Source organism: Betta splendens, chromosome 6, assembly GCF_900634795.4.
Source record: "Betta splendens chromosome 6, fBetSpl5.4, whole genome shotgun sequence".
Taxonomy (NCBI): Eukaryota; Metazoa; Chordata; class Actinopteri; order Anabantiformes; family Osphronemidae; genus Betta; species Betta splendens.
The window spans coordinates 1151471-1174295 of NC_040886.2; the positions used below are offsets into that span (position 1 = coordinate 1151471).

Genomic DNA, 22825 nt, shown 5'->3' on the forward strand with positions numbered 1-22825 from the left:
TGTGCCCAGCTGCACCTGTTTAGCCTTGTGTCAGTGTGCCTTTGAGTTTGAGCTCAGTGCAAATGTGTCAAACCTGTCCTTTATTTTTTGTATGTGTCCCAGAAAATATCCAAGTCAGTGGGCAATAAGCAAATGAAAATAACCACAGACTACCCACTCCAGTTCTTCACACCTGTGCATAAAGCAACATAACAGTGTGATGGTAAACTGATAATACTTAGGAGTCAGAATGTCTTCTTTTACAGTTTTGTGTAAAATGTTTTTTTTTTTGGATTCCGGGTCTATGTAAAGTGCATCTTAAATAGAAAGACTCACATGTTCTAGGTTGAGCCAAGTCTCTGTCTGTGTTCGTTCTCAGACAATTTTGTGTGCCCTTGGAAAGTAAATAAATTCACCATATTTGCGTTGCTCTCTAATTAGCGTTCTGACACTTTTCCTTTGTGTCTAATAAAACACATTTACCAATATTATTGTGGGCTGTATATGGCACATCCCTACTTTGAACCTTATGGCTGGTTTGTGACCCTGCTGCAGACATGTGTTGGTGTCCAGCCAGGATTGACTGAATCCTGGTCCAGTATGAAGTGAGGTGTGGAGCAGAACGACAGTCTTGTTATGACTGTTTGGTTTCTAAACACACTGCTGGAAGCTCCACACACCCTTTCTTTATTATTATTCATTGATAAGTTTTAGGATTTATGTTTCTGAGCATCTTTATTACCTTGTTGCAGTTCAGTAACCTTTCCCACAATTATTTGGTTGCCCATTCACTTCTTGCAGGACATATACAAATGCCCAATAGCCATGTTGACTATGTGCATTCGGCTTACCGTGGCAGCACTGGTGTGAAGCCAGCTTGAGATTGTGGGAACGAGTCCATCCATATCAGATGTAGTAAAGAACCATTGTGTAGCCAGTGTTCGAGGTATTCTGTTGGATTCATTTTGCACTTTTCTGATGTGAGAGTAAGAGAAAAAGGGCTTGTCATTAGCTCAATAATTACCCTAATGAACAAATTTTTACAGGAATAATGAGGGGATTCAAAAACAGAATCGAACAAACACAGCCATATAATAAGCACACACAAACGTGCACACAGACTCTTCTGTGAGCCTACAGAGTAGTGATTAGTGGGTCTCAGTTAGGTGTGGTTAGGCTATGTAACATCATTCTACTCTGTGGACCCTGCTAATTCACTTCTCTTTATCTAATTACCTAGGGTACACAAACACACATTCACGATACACCGCCTCCACACACAGAAAAACCTCCTGCATATATCTTTCCTGCAGATATGCTAAATGACCTCATTATTGGTCTAGTGCCATTTATATATTTATATTTTTATCTGTTAATAAACAGTACATTGTCCTCAAGTTCCTGAGACTGGCAGATACTGCAAAGAATATTGTTATTACCTCTAGAGACTTTTGTCTCTATAATTATATATATATAATATATATATATATATATATACACTCTATTCTCACCCTCCGCGGGTGGTCTCATCCACTTTCCAAGCTCGGGTCCTCTACCAGAGGCCAGGGAGCTTGAGGGTTCTGCGCAGTATCCTTGCTGTTCCTAGGACTGCACTTTTCTGGACTGAGATGTCAGATGTTTTTCCAGGGATCTGTTGTAGCCACTCCTCCAGTTTGGGGGTCACAGCCCCTAGTGCTCCGATCACCACAGGCACCACTGTGGCCTTCACCTTCCAAGCCTTCTCCAGTTCTTCTCTGAGCCCTTGGTATTTCTCTAGTTTCTCATGTTCCTTTTTCCTGATGTTGCCATCGCTTGGTATTGCCACATCCACCACTACGGCTTTCCTCTGCTCTTTATCCACCACCACAATGTCTGGTTGGTTCGCCATTACCATTCTGTCAGTCTGGATCTGGAAGTCCCACAGGATCTTGGCTCGCTCGTTCTCTACCACCTTGGGAGGTGTTTCCCACTTTGACCTTGGGGTTTCCAGTCCATATTCCGTGCAGATGTTCCTGTATACTATGCCAGCCACTTGGTTATGGCGTTCCATGTATGCTTTGCCTGCCAGCATCTTACACCCTGCAGTGATGTGCTGGATCGTCTCTGGGGCCTCTTTGCACAGTCTACACCTTGGGTCTTGTCTGGTGTGGTAGATCTGGGCCTCTATGGCTCTGGTGCTCAGGGCCTGCTCCTGTGCAGCCAGGATGAGTGCCTCTGTGCTGTCCTTCAGCCCAGCCCTTTCAAGCCATTGGTAGGATTTGTTAAGATCAGCCACTTCAGTTATGTTCCGGTGGTACATCCCGTGCAAGGGCTTGTCCTCCCATGATGGTCCCTCTTCCAGCATCTCATCCTCTGTTCTCCACTGCCTGAGACATTCACTCAGCACGCCATCTGTCGGGGCCTTATCCTTGATGTACTTATGCATCTTGGATGTTTCATCCCGGATAGTGGCTCTCACGCTCACTAGTCCTCGGCCTCCTTCCTTGCGGCTAGCATACAGTCTCAGGGTGCTGGATTTGGGGTGGAACCCTCCGTGCATGGTGAGGAGCTTTTGTGTCTTAACATCTGTGGTCTGTATCTCTTCCTTTGGCCACCTTATTATTCCCGCAGGGTATCTGATCACTGGCAGAGCGTAGCTGTTTATTGCCCGGGATTTGTTCTTGCCATTGAGCTGGCTTCTTAGGACTTGCCTTACTCGTTGAAGGTATTTGGCTGTTGCCGCATTCCTTGTTGCCTGTTCAAGGTTGCCGTTCGCCTGTGGTATTCCAAGGTACTTGTAATTGTCCTCAATGTCTGCTATTGTTCCTTCTGGGAGTGAGACCCCTTCTGTGTGGATTACCTTGCCTCTCTTTGTCACCATCCTCCCACAATTCTCGAGTCCGAATGACATCCCGATGTCCGAGCTGTAGATCCTGGTGGTGTGGATCAGCGAGTCGATGTCTCGCTCATTCTTGGCGTACAGATTGATGTCATCCATGTAGAGGAGGTGACTTATGGTGGCCCCGTTCCGGAGTCGGTATCCATAGCCGGTCTTGTTTATTATTTGGCTGAGGGGGTTCAGACCTATGCAGAACAGCAGTGGGGACAGTGCATCTCCTTGGTATATGCCACATTTGATGGATACTTGGGCAAGTGGCTTCCCATTGGCTTCAAGGGTGGTTTTCCACAACCTCATCGAGTTTGCAATGAAGGCCCTTAGAGTTCTGTTGATGTTGTACAGCTCCAAGCATTCAGTGATCCATGTGTGTGGCATTGAGTCAAAGGCTTTCTTGTAGTCGATCCAGGCTGTGCACAGGTTGGTGTGTCGCATTCTGCAGTCTTGGGCGACTGTTCTGTCTACCAGGAGTTGGTGTTTGGCTCCTCTGGTATCCTTACCAATGCCCTTCTGTGCTTCGCTCATGTATTGACTCATGTGCCCACTTATCTTAGCTGCGATGATGCCCGACATGAGCTTCCATGTTGTGGAGAGACAGGTTATTGGCCGGTAGTTGGATGGGACTGTACCCTTTGAGGGATCCTTCATTATCAGGATCGTTCGCCCTTCGGTTAGCCATTCAGGGTGAGTCCCATCCCTTAGCAGCTGGTTCATTTGTGCTGCCAGGCGCTCATGGATTGCAGTGAGCTTCTTTAGCCAGTAGGCGTGGATCATGTCAGGGCCAGGTGCTGTCCAGTTTTTCATACCTGAGACTCTTTGTTGGATGTCTGCCACTGTGATAGTCACTGGGTTCTGTTCAGGGAGGTTGCTGTGGTCTTCCCTCAGATCCACCAGCCACTGTGCATCACTGTTGTGTGATGCCTCCCTTTCCCATATACCCTTCCAGTACTGTTCAGTTTCCAGCCTTGGTGGGTCTGCTCTGCTGTTATTACCCTGCCATTGAGAGTACACTTTCGCAGGTTGTGTTGCGAACAGCCGGTTTATTTCGTCTGGCTTCGTTATCTCTGGTGTATCTCTTTAGGCGGCTGGCCAAGGCTTGTAGCCTTTGCTTGGCAGTTTCGAGTGCTTCAGGTATGGTCATTTGGCTGTACCTCTTGGGCATCAGTCTTTTCATTGCACCTCTCTGGGCCTCTGTCATTTGGCTCACTTCCCTCCGAGCTGCCTTGATTTTTGCCTCCAACCTTCGTTTCCATGGTGGGTATTGTTTCTCATGGCTCCCATGGTTGCTCTTATAGCCAAGCATCTCTAGGATCACTGATGCTGAAGCGTATATCAGCTCATTGGTTTCTGTGATTGTTGTGGTAGGGATCGCTCTCAATGCTGCATTCACATCTTCCATGAGACTTTCTGATGGTACTTCACTTAGCCGTTGTAGTGGGGTTCGGGGTTGCCTGTTCAATCTTGCCATGATCTTATCTTTCAGGTCAGTTGCTGCCTCGCTCAGCGTATCTGTGCTTATTGGGGCTTCGTACCCAATTTCCGGTCGGGGAGATGGTGAAACCTCCCCTCTGACCTGGCGTCCTGGCTCCCCCTTGCCGTAGCATTTGTGTTGTATCTCGTCAGTCTCAAGCTGTGATAGCAGTTGCCGTTTGTGGATGTTGGAACACTGAGCTACTAGTTGCTTCGCCGTCAGCCTTGAATGTGGGTTTCTCCGTTCCCATTCACCGCACATTCTTTGCATGTAACCCCTTTGACTAGGGTTACTTGAGTAGTAGCATTCCAACAGAGCCTTGTTCTCGCATCTCAGCCTTTTCTTTCTTGTTCCAGTAGCCCATTTCTGGTCAAGGTGCTCTGGTTCCCCAACACCTGACGCAGACCTTGTTAGACCGGGCGACGTCTGAGCCGGTATCTCATGTGGTTCATTGTCTCTCATGATATGAGGTAGGCGGTAGCTTGAAGGGTCTTGCCCAAGGACCCACACTGGATGCCTATATATATATATATATATATATATATATATATATATATATATATATATATATATATATATATATATATATATATATATATATATATATATATATATATATATATATATATATATATATATATATATATAATTATTATTATTAATGTGAGTCTTTGTCTGAGCCTGAGTCAAGTCACCTAATCTTATATCTGTTCTATTTCATTTTGAAACGCTTCACTGCCGTCACTGATCAATGCTCCAAATGGTGGATTAATGTTGAGACCATACTAAAATCAGGTTCTAGGCTGCTCCATCTGTATATATAATAAAATTAATGATGTAAGCAAACATATACTGTATAATTACAAGCAACCATGGCATAGTTCTGTTTTTAATCCTTTGATATGTAGTATTGTTTAACATGATTAACTTTAATTTTCTGTTAAATTTCTTATTTGGATTTGAATTTCATTTTGCAAGCATGTTTGTGTGTATGTGAGAGTGTGTGCAGTTGTTTTTGGCATGCAGACAGCCTGTGACTCAGAGATAATGGTTCTCCATAGAGCAAGTGTGTGCGTGTGTGACTGTCCTGCCTGCTTTGTGTCTGTATGGTATATGATTTACTATATTTGTGTGTGTGTTTGTGTGTTTGTGTGTTTGTGTGTGTGTGTGTGTGTGTGTGTGTGTGTGTGTGTGTGTGTGTGTGTGTGTGTGTGTGTGTGTGTGTGTGTGTGTGTGTGTGTGTGTAAAAAAGAAAAAAAGAGCTCGCTAGTAGATAGTGCACACTTGCTATTTACTTGGGACCACTATGCAATCACCACCCCAGTGCATGCACGCTCACCGCACACACACCATGCAACTAAACCACCCATTGGAGGTTCCTGCTTTTATCGGGTAGGCCTGCTGCTTCTTCTGGTCTGGTTGAGTTGGGAGTTGAGGGACTGAAGAAAAGGAGAAAAGGAATAGTGGAAGTTTTTATGATTTTTGGGGCTATGGTATAGCTTTTTGATGCAGCTATATCTATATCTACTATAAAACCTGTTACAGCATGAAAACTTTGTTTTCTACTTTTGTTTCCTTTGTTCAAAGCTCAAAGGTTGATAGTAATTGTTTGTTTCTTTATGTCTACAGTTAAATGTGTATGTGTAATGTGTAAATTAATACATATTGTATCATAAACCCACCATTAAACCTAAAACAATCCGAACAGGAGGGCGCTTATCTGGCTCCTCTCCCTGTTACTATCACAGCACTTTGTTTTGGTATACACTAAAATTGGCTGTGCTCTCACCTCTGGCATCAGAGCACTTCGGGGGGTGTGTGTATGGCTTGTACTTGTATGGATATTTTTGAAAGCCACGATGAAAACCACTGACAAAAAGAGTCCTTGTTTTGCCACACAATGACTGTGTGGAATATACATGCAGTGTGGTCATTCTTTTACTGTGTATAGCTGGTAGGCCTCTGGGGTATTTATCCTCCTTTTTTTTGTGTAACTTTGAGTGTGCACAATGTCCAGTATATATGTATGCATATGTGTGCGTGCTTGTGTGCCAAGGGGCCAGTTTTTCTCCCCGGCCAGACGGTGCTCTCACCACTGGACAGATGGCTAACACCCTCGCCCCCAATGAAGACTAATCTAGTAAAAGAGAGATCACTTTACTGGCTGATTCCTTTTAAGAGGTGGAAATCCTGTACATACATTATGCTCTAGCTTTTCCTCTCCTCTCAAGCCAGTGCTTTCATTGTCTTATTGGTTCTTGGTGTTTACAATGTGAGGATAAGGGGTAAAAATGGAGACACAACAACACACACAGCCGTGAGGATTGGGTCGACACTGCCTTCCACTGGTCCCCTCTCACACTGAAGTGTGTCCCGCTATCAGGATGCGCGCGCGCGCACACACACACACACACACACACACACACACACACACACACACACACACACACACACACACACACACACACACACACACACACACACACACACACACACACACACATATTTGTACTTCCATGGAAGTGGGGACCTCCATTGACATAATGCCTTTCCTAGCCCCTTACCTTGACCATCACAACTAAAGGCAGACGTCTAACTTTGCTCTAATCCAAACCAAAACTGAATTCTAACCTCAGACCTAAAATCACATCTTAACCCTGAAGTAAGGACCGGCCAAAATGTCGTCACAAAAGTACATTTCTTAGTTCTCACTTCGATATAAGTGCACGCACGCACGCACAGAGTCAAGTTAGGAGGACACTGAGGAGGACTATGACTATGTGAGTGAGTTCAGTGAGATTCATGTTTAAGCCAGAGGTAACTGTATTAATGTGAATGTAATGTAACATGTATGTTTATGGTTATAAAAAAGTCTGCATATTTTAATTATTTGAATGTAATTATAACACTACTCTACATTGTTTTGAACTCCCTGTTGTATATTGTGTTTCTCACAGAGGTATTGGCGTCTGACAGAGAGGTGGAGGCCAAAGAAGATCAGGTGCCATGCAGAGAAGATGGAGAACAGGAGGAGCATGATGATGGGGATGACCGAGATAACGGTGATGACCTAGATGATGAGTCCATCTTCACCTGTGACAACTGTCAACAGGATTTCGACTGTCTGGCAGAGCTCACTGAACACAGAACCAATCACTGCCCAGCTGGTAAGGCTGCTGAATCAAATGCTTTTTAAGTACTTCACCATACCGACATGCTCTAACCGAGCTAATTACTGTCATTGCGTAACATGGATAAGATATACATATGATATGTAGACGGGTTGGAATGTAGTACTAAAATGATTTTTGTGTCTAGTATATAATGTCCTTCCGTGGATCAGATGCTGCTTTGTAGTTTTTCACATCATACAGAGTTTGCAGTTTGCTGGGTGGCTTGCTTTCCTTCCTTTCCTGAATACCTATAGCAGCTACAGTATAGCCCTGTGTCTCAGTGGGGCAGAGTTGACTTGAGCTCTGTGGTGAGACCCACACGCACGCACACAAACACACAAGTGTATGCAGTCTGTTTCTTAGTAGGATGAAGACATAGGGAGATGAGGGATGCAGTTCAAGAAACTAACATAATGTAGCTGATAAGACCTCTGCCTCTGCAACCTATCAATTACCCATTGTGTGACATTGAGTCCCACTATGTCCAGTAGTGTACCAGAATCAGAATCAAATCCGGTGTGCACAGGACAGCCAAGGAATTACATGAGTTCTGACTCGGTCTTTGGTCCCTATTGAGGCATGAAAACAAATTAGTTGTTAGTTATTTACACAAAATAAATAACTGCAGCTCACTATATCACATTCGTGGTTATTGCACATTTATGGTTCTACTCATAGTAAAGTTGCTTACAATGCTTGGGAATGCAGTAATACAGTAAGAGGTTTGTTTGATTTAATGAAGAGCATCTACGAAGGTGCCAAAGGTATAATACCAGGCCTGTAATTATGTAATTCAGTGTACATCCCAAACCACGGCATCCACGTGGTCTAGTGCTTCATTATATCTAAAGTTTACAGAAGTTACATCCTTGCTACTGATCCACACATGTGCATACACACACATGTTTGCACACCCAAAGAGATTTATTTCAGCACACCGCGTCATACACTCAGCACATACTCAGAAAAATTACACTGCCAAGAGCATAGGGCCGCTGTTGCAGCATGGGATGTGGCCTGTGATTTTAGCACAGGTGTCTGGGGAGGGCTACATGTTGCCGTGTGAAAAAACAGAGGATTGTAGAGAGGGCGAGCAAAATAAATAAATAAAATGAAATGATAAAACACGTTTTCCCTGATGGAGTAATCCCACAGCTCAGCGGGATGTGTGTGCACTTGCATAGGGGTTTCTTTTACGTGGCCTCTTCATGTGTTGGTGTGGTAAATGTGTGTCTATGTGAGGGTAATTGTGTGCAAGAATTTAGTAGTGGAACCATGGCTTTCTCATTATTGAGAGGAGCTAACCTAAAACACATGGACTAAAAAGTCCTTTTCAGTTGTGTGGTGAGACTCCAGGCAGTCCACACACATACAAACATACACACACATCCTTGTACTTCCATGAAAGTGGGGACCTCCATTGACATAATGCCTTCTCTAGCCCCTTACCCTGACCAGCACAACTAGGGCCGAACTCAATTCTAACCTCAGTCCTAAAATGACAAACAAGCCTTCAAAGAAGTGAGGACCGACCAAAATGTACTCACTTTGTCAAAATGTCCTCACTTTGGTAGAAAAATATACTTTTTGTATAATTTCTTTGCAAGTACAAGTACACCAGCTTGGCTGGAGAGTATTCTACTTGGCGTGCTTTCATACCTACAGAGTTTAGTTCAATTTAAATCAAGCTCAGGTTCGCTTTTCCTCTTGGTCGGTTCGTATTGTTTGACGCTGGTGTGGTCCTTCGGACATACCAAACCAAAGTGGGACCAAAGGTAATGTTTGGTAATATCTTTGACTGATTAACATGACAGTTCCATAACATCGCTGCACGCCGTGTATTGCCTTGATATACATCTTCAGTGACTCCAGTGAGTCCAGTATGTTTTTTTTCAGTTGCAACGGGGCTCCATTTTCACATCCAAGGATTTGCTTGAAGTGGTAAATGAAAAAAATCAGCAGGGTGAGGACTGACCCGTGTAAGTTGACCATTGTAAAACCGTCTTGCAGTAGTGCAGTAGTCCACAACACAAGACTGCAGCAGACACATCTGACCAATAAGGTTGTTTGAAATGCCATATTTTGGTACACTTGAATTTTTCTGTGTGTAAAACTAAACCGAACCATGGAGAGTTTACAAGTTTAAGTGATTTGGACCAAAGTCAACAAATCAGGTGTGAAAGCGCCCTCAGAATTCAGTTCAGTGAGGAAAAGGCTCTGTCATCTGTGATGCTAAATATACTGTTGTAACAAACGGGTCCCAAGTTAGCAGCTAGCTGTGGCTGTAACATTGAATGGGTCCCAGGTGCGAGAGTGAAGCACCAAGTAATTCAGTGCCACTCTAACAGAAGGCCTATAAAGAAGCGCCATTAATTTGAGTGGAAATTGGACAAACACTCTGTGACACAGATCAAAGCCTCATGAATGTGTGTACCCTTACTTACATGCACATGTCTGTGGACCCCACACATCTGGTTAATGTAATGCCACATTATAGTGCATAAGTCTAACAGCTCAGTGGATTGGTTCAGTGTTTTATAGAGCTTGTTCCCCTTCATTACAGTATGTAATGCAGCAGTGTAACCATGTTACATGATAGCTCTGCTTTTAAATTGTGGCTCAGACACTCGTGTGTGTGTGTGTGTTCTTTGAATTGCATTTTGAGAACCACCAAAAATTTCAACATAATGGATTCCAGTACCCCTCCATTACTATGGCCTCAATAATCAATATAATATGAAGCTTTACACCTTTCTCTCAGTTTCAACAGCAAAGTTGTACCTACTGTAATAAAGTGGCCATTGGGTTTATTTAGTATACTGCAGTATAAAGGATCTATATTCAAAGCCCTTTGACACTGCTTGTCATGCAAAGCTAAAACATGCATGTCAGCCTATCCCAGCTGTCTATGGGTGAGAGGCAGGGTACACCCTGGACAGGTTGCGAGTCCATCACAGGGCCACACATCTACAAACAACCATTCACACCCACACTCACACCTATGGGCAATTTAGAGAGACCAACAACCTAACGCATGTTTTACTTATTTATGTTTACATGCCATTTTCAACTAAATTTAATACATTGAACAAACAGTGCAGTAGATATTTTGTTGCAGAAATATTTATTGCAACGTTGTTTTGTGATGTCATTATGTATGAGTTAAGATGGTCAAAATGAATTGTGTGTAGTATCTAGGTTTATTGTGCATCTGCTACTTTTAATTCTTGTGATATGAGCCCATGTCCTGTCTGTACAGCTCTTTATGTGTGAGAGAGACAGAGTGAGAGTGTGAGTCAGGGGAGAGTCAGTGGGTCTCAGTAGGAGTCAGAATGTGGAGCAGAGGATCCCTGAGGAGAGTAGAAGCGGGATAAAACTTCAGATCAAATGGAGAACATTCTGTGGCCCCACTCTGCACACACTGACACACAGGCAGACATCCCATTAGGGACTTCATAAGCTGTCTTACCGACCCTAGGATTCCAAAGTTGGGTCAGTGTGGTGTGTTTAGAGCTTTAAAACACACTCACTGTTTGTGCCGACTCTGGTCATTTGGTGTAGTCCTAAAGGCGGTATCTGCATACACCAGTCAAGAGTGTTCATACAGTCAGGAATGAGAGGTTGATAGAGTTTAAAGGTGTCAGTATAAATGATGGGGAAAAGAAATGAGCAGAAGGTAGGCAGTACATGGAAGATGTCAGTCAAGACAGGGGAATGGAAACTGGCGCTGCCAGTTACAAATAGCAAGCCACTGTAGATATTGAGATGCCATGGGAAGATGGGGTTGGCTGTGTGGGGCATGTAGGGGGTGAGATATGGGACGTATCCTTTCCAAAGGTATTGGTGAGGATTCTGTTAATTGAGCACATACAGCTGCAGGTTCATACTGTATGTACTCCTTTCTCAGTGGGGGAGAGGACGGATTTCCAGGGAGCCTGTGTAGCTACTGTAGGAGGGAGGGGGAGACAGAGGTTGACTGGTTTGTCTCCCGTGGGGCATCGTACAACAGCTAAGCTCATTTGTTGTAACCTGCTACACACACACACACACACGCGCGCACACACAATGCTGCATCTGTCGTCAGAACAGCAGCTGAGTCCTGTGAGGCCGAGACTTATTAAAACCACAGATCACTTTCTACAAGAGAGTTAAAGGAGGAGAGGTCTGAAACCAAATTACAGACAAGCTCCTGCACTCTGGCCTGGTGTGTGCTGCTAATAAATATTGCACTCTCACTTGTTTCCTTTATGTTCACTTTTTTTCCTTTCCAAACCTTTTAGCTCCTGTCTTTTCCTGTCTCTCTCCCTCTTTTCCTCCCCATCCCCATAACCCCCCCTCCTCTCTTGCTCATTCCTATCCTCCCCTCTGTGGCTCTGTACCCGGGGGGTGGCCTGAAGATTCCTGTGCTAAGCCCTTGGCATACATACAAGTGCAGAGTGCACACACAGACACAGCTGGCTGCCGCTCAGGTTTTCCAGGGAGAGAGCAGGAGCCCAGCACCAGAGGAGAGGGGGATGGAGAGGGAAGCAGTAGAAGAACAGGAAGGGGGGGGGGACAACATGCAGTGAAGAAGGAGGGATGGAGGGATAGCAGGGAGGGGGTGAGATGGAGAAGGGTTGTTGTGAAGTCATTTTTCATCACAGGGTTCATTTTTCACTGCAGAGTTCTCCCACTCTCTTTATCGCTCTATTTCTCTTTATCTGTCCTCTTCTCCACCCGTTCCCCTCCCTTGATCCCGCTTTGTCTCCCTTTATGTTCCCTTTTTCCTCTTTTTTTTCTTGTCATCTTACCCCCCCCCCCCCCCCCCCCCCCCCCCCCCTTTCTATCGACCAGTTCCTTGTTCTCTCCTTCTTGCCTATACGCATTCTATTCCTCACTGTCTCTCTCTCTTTCAGCCTAGTTTCTCCTTTATGAAATATGGATGGGAGCAGTTTTGGGCGCGCTGAGAGGCTTGCAGTCAGAGAGAGGGATGGAACTCGGGAACTGGCAGGGGAAGGAGACCGAAAGAGAGAGGAGAGAAGAGGGAGGGCGCTCGCTCATGTCTCCATAGACGTGCCTTGTGCATGCACCTAAACACCTCACTGAGCAATCTGTCAACATGTCAGCAACACATGTTTGTTAAAAAAAGAGAGAGCAGTTGGAGGGAGAGAGGAGTGGGTGAAAAAACCTCTCCTCTTCCAGTGGGAGTAATGGGTCCCACCAGGGCTCTGGAAATGCTTTGAATTCAGCAGATTTCTATTGCGGGGTCCTCCCCGGGGGCATCTTTTTACAATGCCTACATTTCAGAAATTTGAGCCGGAGGACCCCTGGGGGTGTCCTTTCATAATGCCTGAAAATGTAGGGTTATATTGTGTGCTCTTCCCCATGGGGCTTTTATTAATACCTGTATTCACTGCCCCTGGAAATTACACAGGCGGCGCTGCAGGGGCCCGCTCTCACTCCAGGAAGGGAGAAAGACTCTGTGGGGAAGTTTTCTCTCTTCTCCTCTCTCTTCTCTTCGTCCCTTCTTCCCCTTTACCCCTCCTTCTCCTCTTCCTCATCCTCCTCCCTCCTTTTCCTACTTCAACTCTCCCTTTTTTCTTACCTAATGCAAAAATTAAAAAGAAGAATATGCACACACAAAAAGTTTGCTGGCACCAGCTAACCCCCTTGTATTCAGTCCTATTTACAATTTCTTTTTAAAATTTTTAATAGTTTTCGCACTATTAAAACTACAGCTTCTGTTTCCCCCTCTTCTTTTTCCTCTACACCCCCCCCCCAGCTGTTCCAGTCGCTGCGTGTAGATCTTAAGAAAGTAAATAGTTCTGTGTGTGTCTGTATTTTAGAGCACATTTGTATGAGTGTACTTTATACATAAGAAAAAGCTTTAATGCACATTTACACATTTATAGTCTAGGACAGTGTGTGAGATTTTGCTCACTGCACAAGGCACACATCTTAATACATTGATTAGTATTCTTGAGCCAAAGGGTTTGCAGCGTCTTTTCGCATCTCAATGTGTTTGTATGTTTTTATTGATCAAATATTTACAAAGTCACATTACACAGATATACATTTACATATCCTGGAATAAATTAAATGTGTCTGATCTTTCCCACCAGACTGTTTAGATTTCAAATTTGAATGTTGCATTCTTAGTCACGACTGAGCAGTCCATTTATCAGGTACACACAGCTTCTTTTCTTTACAATTTTGCAAAATTTTTGACAGGTGCACCATTTGATTATAAATACACTAAATAATTGTATTTAAATATTTTTGGATAAACAGACAGAAGAGGTTTGATGATGGAGTTTTCCATAATTACTTATGATTTAGGATTACATAACATATTTGTATACCTTAAAATATGTATATTATTTGTGTCTTAATTAGAGTACTTCCATACCTGAGGCCTCATGTACGAAGGGTATTTACACACAAAAACAACGTTCAGATGTATCAATAAGTACGTAAAGTAGAAATTGGTGAAACTCTATGGTAGCTCCCTGGTTTGCGTAAGTAATTTTCTACAGCTATTGGTCCATTGGTGACACTTACAGGTGAAACAGAGAAACACTTAATCATGTTAAAACGATCATTAGTCACACAGGAGAAAACGATAAACAGTTAATATATAGCAACGCGTCTGCAATTAGATGAGAGGATAAAAATATGAGCAAAACAGTGCAAAAATATATTCTATAGTCCTGTTAGATGATCTATTAAATAATATAATGGAGGATCTATTAGAATCTGGTCGAGGTGCCCAGTCTTGAAACGCGATGTAGGGAGGAACCCGCGCGGCCAGCGCATATGCAGCTGTTGACCACAGAAGGGTTCCAGGCACGGGGGCATCCAGAGGAAGCTGCAGACCGGTGGGTATATTACAGTGGACCCCGAGTCCAGCTATGCCAGTTGTGTGGAACGTAATCATCCGTATGTCAGCCATATAATGCGTTTGACCAGGGCAATTTGAAGTGAGAGCCGGTTTACCTGATGTGATTGGAGCCATCGACTGGACACATCGCTATCAAAGCACCGTCACAGGATGAAACGTTAGTCAGCAGGAAACATTTTAATCTCATCAACGTACACATAATCTGTGATTATGCCCAGATGCAGCTCAGTCAGTGACGCTGTGGCGAGTTGTCTGGTTTAACGCACATTGATCTCAAGATTGTTACTTGGCAGCTACAAGTGGGAGCAGACAGAAATTACTGCAGGTAAAAGGTGACTATTACAGGTACAGTAGTAGGAACTGTACAATGAGTTTAATAGTTGGATCACCCACTTAGTGCCACTGACCCCAGGCAACACAGCTAATTAAAAGTACAGTACATTGAAGCTAACTCAGCGTTTCTGTTTTTTACAGGGTTGAGGGCGGCTGACTAGTAAAAAATGATTGATACAGCTACAAATCTGGGACCGTTAGAGACCTGCTGAACTAATTCTCCTTAGTGGAAAATTAGCATTAAGCCAGTTGGTACTATTTTCAATTTGTCTTTCTAATGTGCAGGTACAGCAGATCAAAAAAAACCATGTATGTACAATTTAAATGAAATTATACTCTTTTGGAAAAAGTGCAAATGTTGATGACCTTTGTTTGTATGTTAGAATGTGTTAGCATTTGGGTATTGTAGATTAGTTGGTGGTTCAATGTACATTATTGGCAGTTTGTGGCTGTATCCTTCTATATAGATTGTTACACATACATCTTTATGACTACATATGTGTACATATGTAGTCATAAATGTATGTCGGGGGTGTCTGGATAGTACCCCCAAAACCTCTGCCCCTTTTCCTTGTTTTGTACCTCCTCCTACTGACATCAGGGTTTTTGTTTACCTTTTCCTCTCATATTTGCCTCTTTTTCTCTAACCAAGTGGAACATACAGTACAGATAGACCCCAATTTCTTTATCATTTCATTTCTCGCTACCTCTTTTTACATTTTTTGTTCACCTCTGTTTTTCCATACTTATTCTGAACTTTTTTTTTCTATACCCTGTCCTCGCGTGCATACTGGGAGTGTGGAGAGAGCACAAATGTTCGAGAAGGTGTGGAGTGTGCTGAGCATTTCTTGATTTTTTTTGTCTTCAGTGACAAGGTAATGTAGCTTGTGTTTAATTTTCATAGGAAGCAAGTAGTGTAGGTGGTCAATAGTATACAGTTGGCTATGCTGTCCCTCCAGGGGGAGGGTGTGCCTCTCCTGTTTATGCGACATAGTGTTTAGGTCACTGAGGATCACTGAATACAGGAAATGAGTGTGTTAGAAAACAATTTCAGTCATCATCAGTGGTGGTGATTGCAACAATGGAACTCTGGTAAAAAATAAGAGGGTCGCTAAGAAAACTTTTGAAAAGGAAAATGGCAAAAGGCAAAGGGGGCCTTAGGAACAGGGTACCCACTATTAAGGAGATAGATGCTCCGAAGTCCTTTTTCAATTTGGAGAAGAGGGTGCAAGAGACCAAAATTATGAGGCATCTGCAGTTTTAAGATGGGAATGTGACCCTGCTCAGATAAGACAAGTAATAGACCTCTAAATGTACCTATTAAAACATAGAGAGCTGTGACCCTGGCTGTGTTGCAGAGCTACAGGAGGGGCTGCCCCAGCTGGTGGAGGTGCACTGAGCTTCACTTGAGTCTACTGTATCATTTGCAGAGATGTCTGCAGCAGTTGTTCTACAGGAATTGATGGACCTTCAGCAGAGTTATTCAAGTGCTTCTGGGATGTATTGGGGACAGACATGTTCAAGGTGTTTACAAGTATGGATTCTGGGATGTTACCTCTTAGTTGCACAAGGGGAGTCTGGACACTTTTACCCCAAAAGCAGACCTTGGTTTGCTGAAGAACTGGAGACCAGTATCACTGTGTTGCACTTAGGGTTGCATGGTATACTGGTATTAATTTGGTACCACTGTACTGAGACACTTAACTGTACTATACTGCATTTCGATAGGACTGGTACTTGCAGCTCTGCCGGCAGCGCCCGCAAAAGCGTGGCGACTTCACCACGGGACGTCACCACGTTGTAACTACAGTTCAGAGGACGAGGAGCAGGTCGGAGCTTACAGTAAGTACAAATAAAAGCAAGCAAGCCAAGGTGGGGACGTTATTGAAGAGGAGAAGGGCCGCTACCACAGTCACCAGCTCGTGGACAAACCAGGGGCGCAAAGTGCTAGTTGGCAATACTTCATCTTAAAAAATAAAATGAGCATAAAACTATTTAGTATCAGCGTCAGTCAGGGAGCCTACCAATGTAATCCAGTTCGAGATTTGAGTAGCAAGAAGCAAACTTTGTCCAGCGCAACCCGTTTCAACAATCAGACAGCAGTGTTATGTGTATGAGTTTGTTGATCTATTGGACATAATCCATGGAATGCATTCAACACAAAATGGTGACGGTAGTGTCAACGTATTAAGAAAACAATAAGCGCACGGGAAAGTTCTCCAAAGACATTTAACTGGATACTTGACCCCGCCATGTTACAGGCACCCATGTCTGGATATATACAACATTTATTTATTCACACTGACGGTGTCTTTGGTTAAAGACACTGCATTACATTCTCATAAAGGTAGAAGGTGAACTAAGCCGACCAGTTCCAGTGCAGATAGGAACATGACGAGGTGCCCATTATCTGTGCCGTGGCTATTTAGGCTCTCTTCCATCATCATAGAGAAGGCCTTGCTGGATTGACAGTTCAGGCATAGCTTTGCACCAGATCATATGGCTGACATGATGTTGTTTCCAGCTGGGACAGAAGATGTTTTAACACAGAATGTAGCATTATGTGCAAAAAGAGTTGCTTGCCAGGGTAAATTGGTCTAACAGTCCTATTTTTGAAGATGGAGGGGATATGTTCTTGGGTTCTGAAGACAAGAACTGTGGGGGGTTGACTAGAAAAGTTGGTCCCCAGTTGTCTAGATGGACCTGGATCTGCCCCCAGCTTTCCTACAGGGGAAGGGCTCTGGTGGTTAACAATCTGGCCACATCCATGGTTGGACACCACTTTACTGTGATAGAGCCTCCAGATACACTGGTAAAGGATGTCCAAAAGAGGCTGGTGGATTTTTGGGGGGGCTGGAACTCACTGGATTCAAGCTTCTATACTTTATTTTCTTTTAGCCTAAGGAAGCTAGGGACTCATTGACCTGAAGAGTCATCTGGTGACTTTCCATCAGCAGAGCATCCAATGTCTCCTGTATCATGAACCACAAATGTGGGTAGAAACAACGGCAGTGCTCCTCTGCAGAGTAATGCATTCGTGTTGTGACAAGCAGTTATTTCTTCTGAACCTGAATGGAATGGACATATCATGGACCTCATGTTTTTATCAGGCAGTTCTCTCTGTGCATGGAGCATGTCGATAGAGGCAAAGAAGAACTGTGCCTTATGGCAGCATTACAGAATGACCCTTCTTTTTTTAAACTCTTAAACCAGTGCAGGAGCTTTATGGCCCACAGCCCTTGCTTGTGTACAAAGGCTGCTGATATCTGCTAGGCTGACAAAGTTGGAGGGATTAACAGCAGCGGAATGATGAAAAGTTGCCTCCACACCAAGTCAGGAAACTGGAATTAATTCTTTGCGGTTTCTGCAAAAGCTGAGTGAAGTCTCCACAGTGGAGGAGCATGAAGAGATTGAGGGGGATCTCCTGTCTTTCTGGACCCCAGACCTTACAAAAAATTCTCTGCTGGAGTTCCATAGTCAAAGTGGACAGGTGTGTTGTCATCAGGTACTTCTCCCATTGGCAGATGGACGTCCTTGTATAAGCATCCCAGCGTACTGCAGCAGTGGGGTGTAGGGACAGGTCCTGGATAAACCTGTATACAGTGCATAACAAGGTAGATGTGTTAGTTAGTTAATTTCCTTATTGAACACACAAAGATAAGTATTTAGCTCACCTAGAGAAATTAAATTAAGGGGAAGGGCACATGCTGAGCTCTTGTAAGAAGTTTGGTGGCTGCGCATGTGAAAGTAGAATTTGTTTAACACAAAATGGTATCAGATCTTAAAAGTATTTGTCTTGGTTTGGGGTGTAAAGAAATTCTGTGTTCTGTTTTTCAAGACTTGCTTTTCCTTAATTTTTGAGGGGTTAAGGGGAAAGAGTGCGTGAGTTACTAAATCATTCTAAGTGTGTATTTCCAGCCCCCTGGTAGAAAATGCTGTTTTAGGAGTCTACGTGCAAGTTGATTGCTACACCTGTTTTCAGAAGCATGCAGATCACAGCATCCAGCTTCTTGCTTGGCTGAAGCTAGCGACTAACAGTGCGCAAACTTCCCAATAACGGCTAAAACAACAGCAGGTGGGTGAAAGTGAATGGACGTCATGATTGTTCCCGATTCACCTCATCACCAGTGTACATGCCAAACGTGTCCTGACTATTATGTTCCTGTTCCTTTCCATATGTACGTCATGCCCGCGTTCCACTGATTTTCAGTGGGGGTTGAACAAAACGTTGTTGGGTAGTAAGGGCTTCAGCAGAGAGAGAGCCTGCATCATGTCTCTGCGCCGCGTGCCGATAGACCGATAATATCAGCCGACCGATATGCGTTTGGCTGATATTACCTAAAAAATTAGGAAATTATTATTGAATTAGTATTACAGTTGCTGCCAGATAAACTAATGCTCATTAGATCGTTCTGTGCCAGCTGTTTTTTCTGTTTTCCTCTCAGCATCCTGAAGCTAGTTTCAACCTCCTCTGAACATATGTAACCCCAAACTGATCACAACAAATACACAGTCAGCAGTAGAATCCGCAACTTCATCCAAGAGGAACCGTCAGTGATAGATTCAACTAACAAATGTCAGACTGTGCTGAAGACCTGGCAATCTTTTAAATAATCTACAGCGGGACTTTCAGCCATTGAATATTAGTGCTGTCCGCAAATGCGACTAAAAAAATGGCGGACAGACCATTTGCACTTGACATCATTTTGGTCAACAACCATTCAAAATCTGCGAAGATTTCTTTAAAGGGGTGATGGTGGGGCCTGAAGACAGACCAGTAACACCTTGTAACACGGAAGTAGCTGCTTAGCTCTCTGTGTCGCTGGAGCAGGTTCATGTCAGTGATACACACTACAACTCTACTGTTCAATTGTGTGGATCAGAAATATTGTTTTGGTGTTCTGCATTTGTCTAGGCAGAACCAGAGGTGGTTCTGTGAGAGGTTGGCAAGGATAGATGTAGTTAACTGTGGAACTACAACAACAATTGTGCTTAGAGAGGATTGGCTAAAATAGCAAATTTTAGTGCATTTGAAACATGACAGGAGTGTCTTTACACGAACTAGAGTGGAGAGGCAGTCAAAAAAGTGGATTTTGTGCTGGCATCTTTAAGGCCAGTTGGTCCACAATGTTTTGGCACTGGTTAATTTAAAGTATGTTGGCACAGCAGCTTGTGCGAGTGACAAGGTAAATTTAAAAATGTCAGTGAAAATACCAGCAAGTTGCTCTGCACATGCCTGGGGAACATGGCTGGAAATGCCATCTGGTCCAGCAGCCTTGCGTGCATTGATCTTGCTCAGTGCAGTGAGAACATTTGTGGAAATGAGTGTGATGGTCTAGTGGTCAATTGAGGAAAACTTGGTGGCGGTTCCACTGTTGGGACATAAAGGAGCACTTTACCAATTTTCATTAGCGGTTGATCAGAAACATGTTCATTAGTATTTAAGAATGAAGACACACTCAGACTCCTCCATATTTTATATGCAGAGAAATGATCATTTACAGTTGTAGCAGTTAAAAGTGTCATGCTCGACATTGATTTGTTGCCATTTGTCACGCGTTCTCACTGCATTTTCTCACTGTGTCTTTCATCTTTTTGGCCTGTAGATGATAATTGGCAGTGGAAGTAGTCTTTCAATTTAAATTTTTGAAAAACGTTGGTATCTCATAATGATTATTTAGCCCACAAGACAATATCACATAACTAATAGAGTTGGCCCACCTATATTATTTAGTGCATGGATCGCTAAGACTACAAAATACTACCGTTGTGTGGGGCAGACAACTCTTTTGTTTGCAACACGTTTCCCTCAGAAGTTCAATGATTACGCTGAGGAGAAGTACTGAACAGATGTTTCGTTTTGTTGGCTTTTCTGTGGGACATCACAAGACATCTAAATGCGCTGAAGCTGCAGCTACAGGGACGTGCGTGTGTCATTACAGACTAGTCCTTTGCATTGAGGGTTTTTTAAAACTAAATTATTCCCGTGTGAGAATCAGATGCTGCAATAACTTTTAGCCATTTTCCCTGCTGCCAAACCATGAACATGCAGATCTCTACTGCAGTGTTCAGAGTCTTACTTTTATTTACTTTGCACTGAGTTCAGTCAGCAATTTGCCGAATTTGAGTGGTTGACTTTGTCACCCTCCTGTAGGTGGTGAACCGTTTCTGGTCGACAGCATTCATCATGTCAGTGGGGGAAGGGACATTCATATGATAAGCGAGCGTATTTCTTTGGTCAAATGAACTGTCACTATAATTTGTTGTGCGGTTGATACAGTGTTTAAAGTAAAGGTTAGGTGTTATGCCGAAAATAAAAACAATGCAGCCTTATTAGCAGTGTCCTCATAACATTGTGTAACATGCAGAATGGTTGGTCTCCAAGTCGCGAAGCAGCTTGAAGGCTTGATTGCCTCATTAGAGATGCAATCTCTCATCACTGGCTCTTTTACTGTGCAAAGAAACTTTCCAAAGACGTTTGATTGCTAGCTTGGGGGTTTCAGTTCAGTGGTATTGTACTACCTGAGCTGCCCCTTTAGGAAGGTAGCTGTTATAGGTAAGACACGTGGCTGAGGAAAGTGTCTTGACATGTGTCAAGAGTGAGTCGTAGACAGATTTAGCGGAGGGATTGTGGTAATTTTCCAAAATAAAACATAATTCAAACTCACAAAAAATAGAACCAAAATAATACAAGTTAAAGGGATACTTTGCTGAAAAGCAAGTTGTTATAAAAATTTTACATTTTAATAACAAAAATGTGAAACAACATTTAACATTTATGTCTAGATGTAACAGTGAAAACTTGGTGGCTCATTCGATAGAGCGTTGGAAATGGAAGATCCCAGGTTCAAGCCCACCAGAGCCCCAGAGTGTGTCTTTGAGTAAGACACCTCTAGCTCCCTGGGTGTCACACTGTGGCATCCCCTCAGGTGGGTGATGGTGGATGGGTAATGGAGCAGAGGTTAACTTTATTGATGTGGGATCAATAAAGTTGATGAGAGGGCGGTATGGTGGTGCATTGGGTAGCACTTTCGCCTCATATATGGGACCTACCAGAGGCGTTGGGTTTACAGACAAATGTTCAGACATTGCTTTACAGTTTTAACAAAAGGTTATATTTTAACAGTTTGTTTGAATAGATTCAAACATCCATTCAACATAATAGGAAACCGGGTTTCTGTTATCGAACAGCAGTTAGCAATATGTTAGCAATAACTGTCAGGGTAAATTGGTCAAAGAATGAAGGTTTTATTCTGGAAGAATAGAAAGGTAAAGAACAGTCAATTTTACCAGAGGGGCTAGGATGGGGTACAGTACAAAGGTGATAAAGAGTGATAGAGTGCAACCAGTTGCTGGAACCAAACAGATAAATGAGGCAAATAAAAACAATAGGCACAAAAAATATAAATAAATAAGGATGTACCTTACCTTAGGCAGACACATTCATAAGTAAATAACTGCTGTAATCTGCCATAATCACACATTATTCATTGTAATAATAATAAGTATGGTCCTCCTGTACACAGTAAACAACAGTAATGGCAGTAGAAACACCAACAGGAAAGTAACCACCAACAGTAAATCATTGTGCGAGAGGAAACAACAGTAATAATAATACAGAAAAACAACAGTAATACTAGTAAATACTAGTATCAAGAATACTTGCAGTACTTACTGTACATCTAAGTTTACGAAGCCTGTTTATCAGGTCTGGTGTTGAGTGTCCCACTACAAGGTTAGTAAAGCTGTGACATAACATTATTCATCAAAAGGGTAAGGCAGACGTTTGTGCATGGAAAATGCCGCTTGTGAAAGCCAGGGTGATGGGAGGAACCCAGACGCCACACCCAGTCAACACACAGGAGGAAGACACCTAGTAGCCAGGGAGCCTACACACCTTCAGTTTTGGGAGGGCAACAAAGCCGCAGCCATAGAGCAACACTGTGGTCAGAACAGACCACTGTTGGGTCAACATCGTCCACCCCAGTAGAACCAGAGGCAAACACTCCCCCCAGTGGGAGGGTCCAAGAGAATGGAGCCCAAGGACCCTTGGTGCGTAGGGAGCCTACCAGGAGAAGCCCTGCGTCCATCCCTAGTTCGACTTTTTCTGGGGT

General features: G+C 43.5%; 1 protein-coding gene across 9 annotated transcripts in view; it reads left to right on the forward strand.

Moving 5' to 3' along the window:
* Positions 1-22825, forward strand: part of znf423 (zinc finger protein 423) — a 128786-nt gene that overhangs the window by 18138 nt on the left and 87823 nt on the right. For 7 of the 9 annotated variants that reach the window (XR_008694983.1, XM_055509817.1, XM_055509812.1 and 4 more), the window contains 2 exons: positions 7283-7492; positions 16440-16553. Coding sequence is in view for 8 of the 9 variants with exons in the window: in XM_055509817.1 (XP_055365792.1) it covers positions 7283-7492; positions 16440-16553 (324 nt within the window). In the remaining variant the exon portion in view is untranslated. The remainder of the gene's footprint in view (positions 1-7282; positions 7493-16439; positions 16554-22825) is intronic. The other 2 variants (XM_029154893.3, XM_029154895.3) reach the window with 1 other exon arrangement.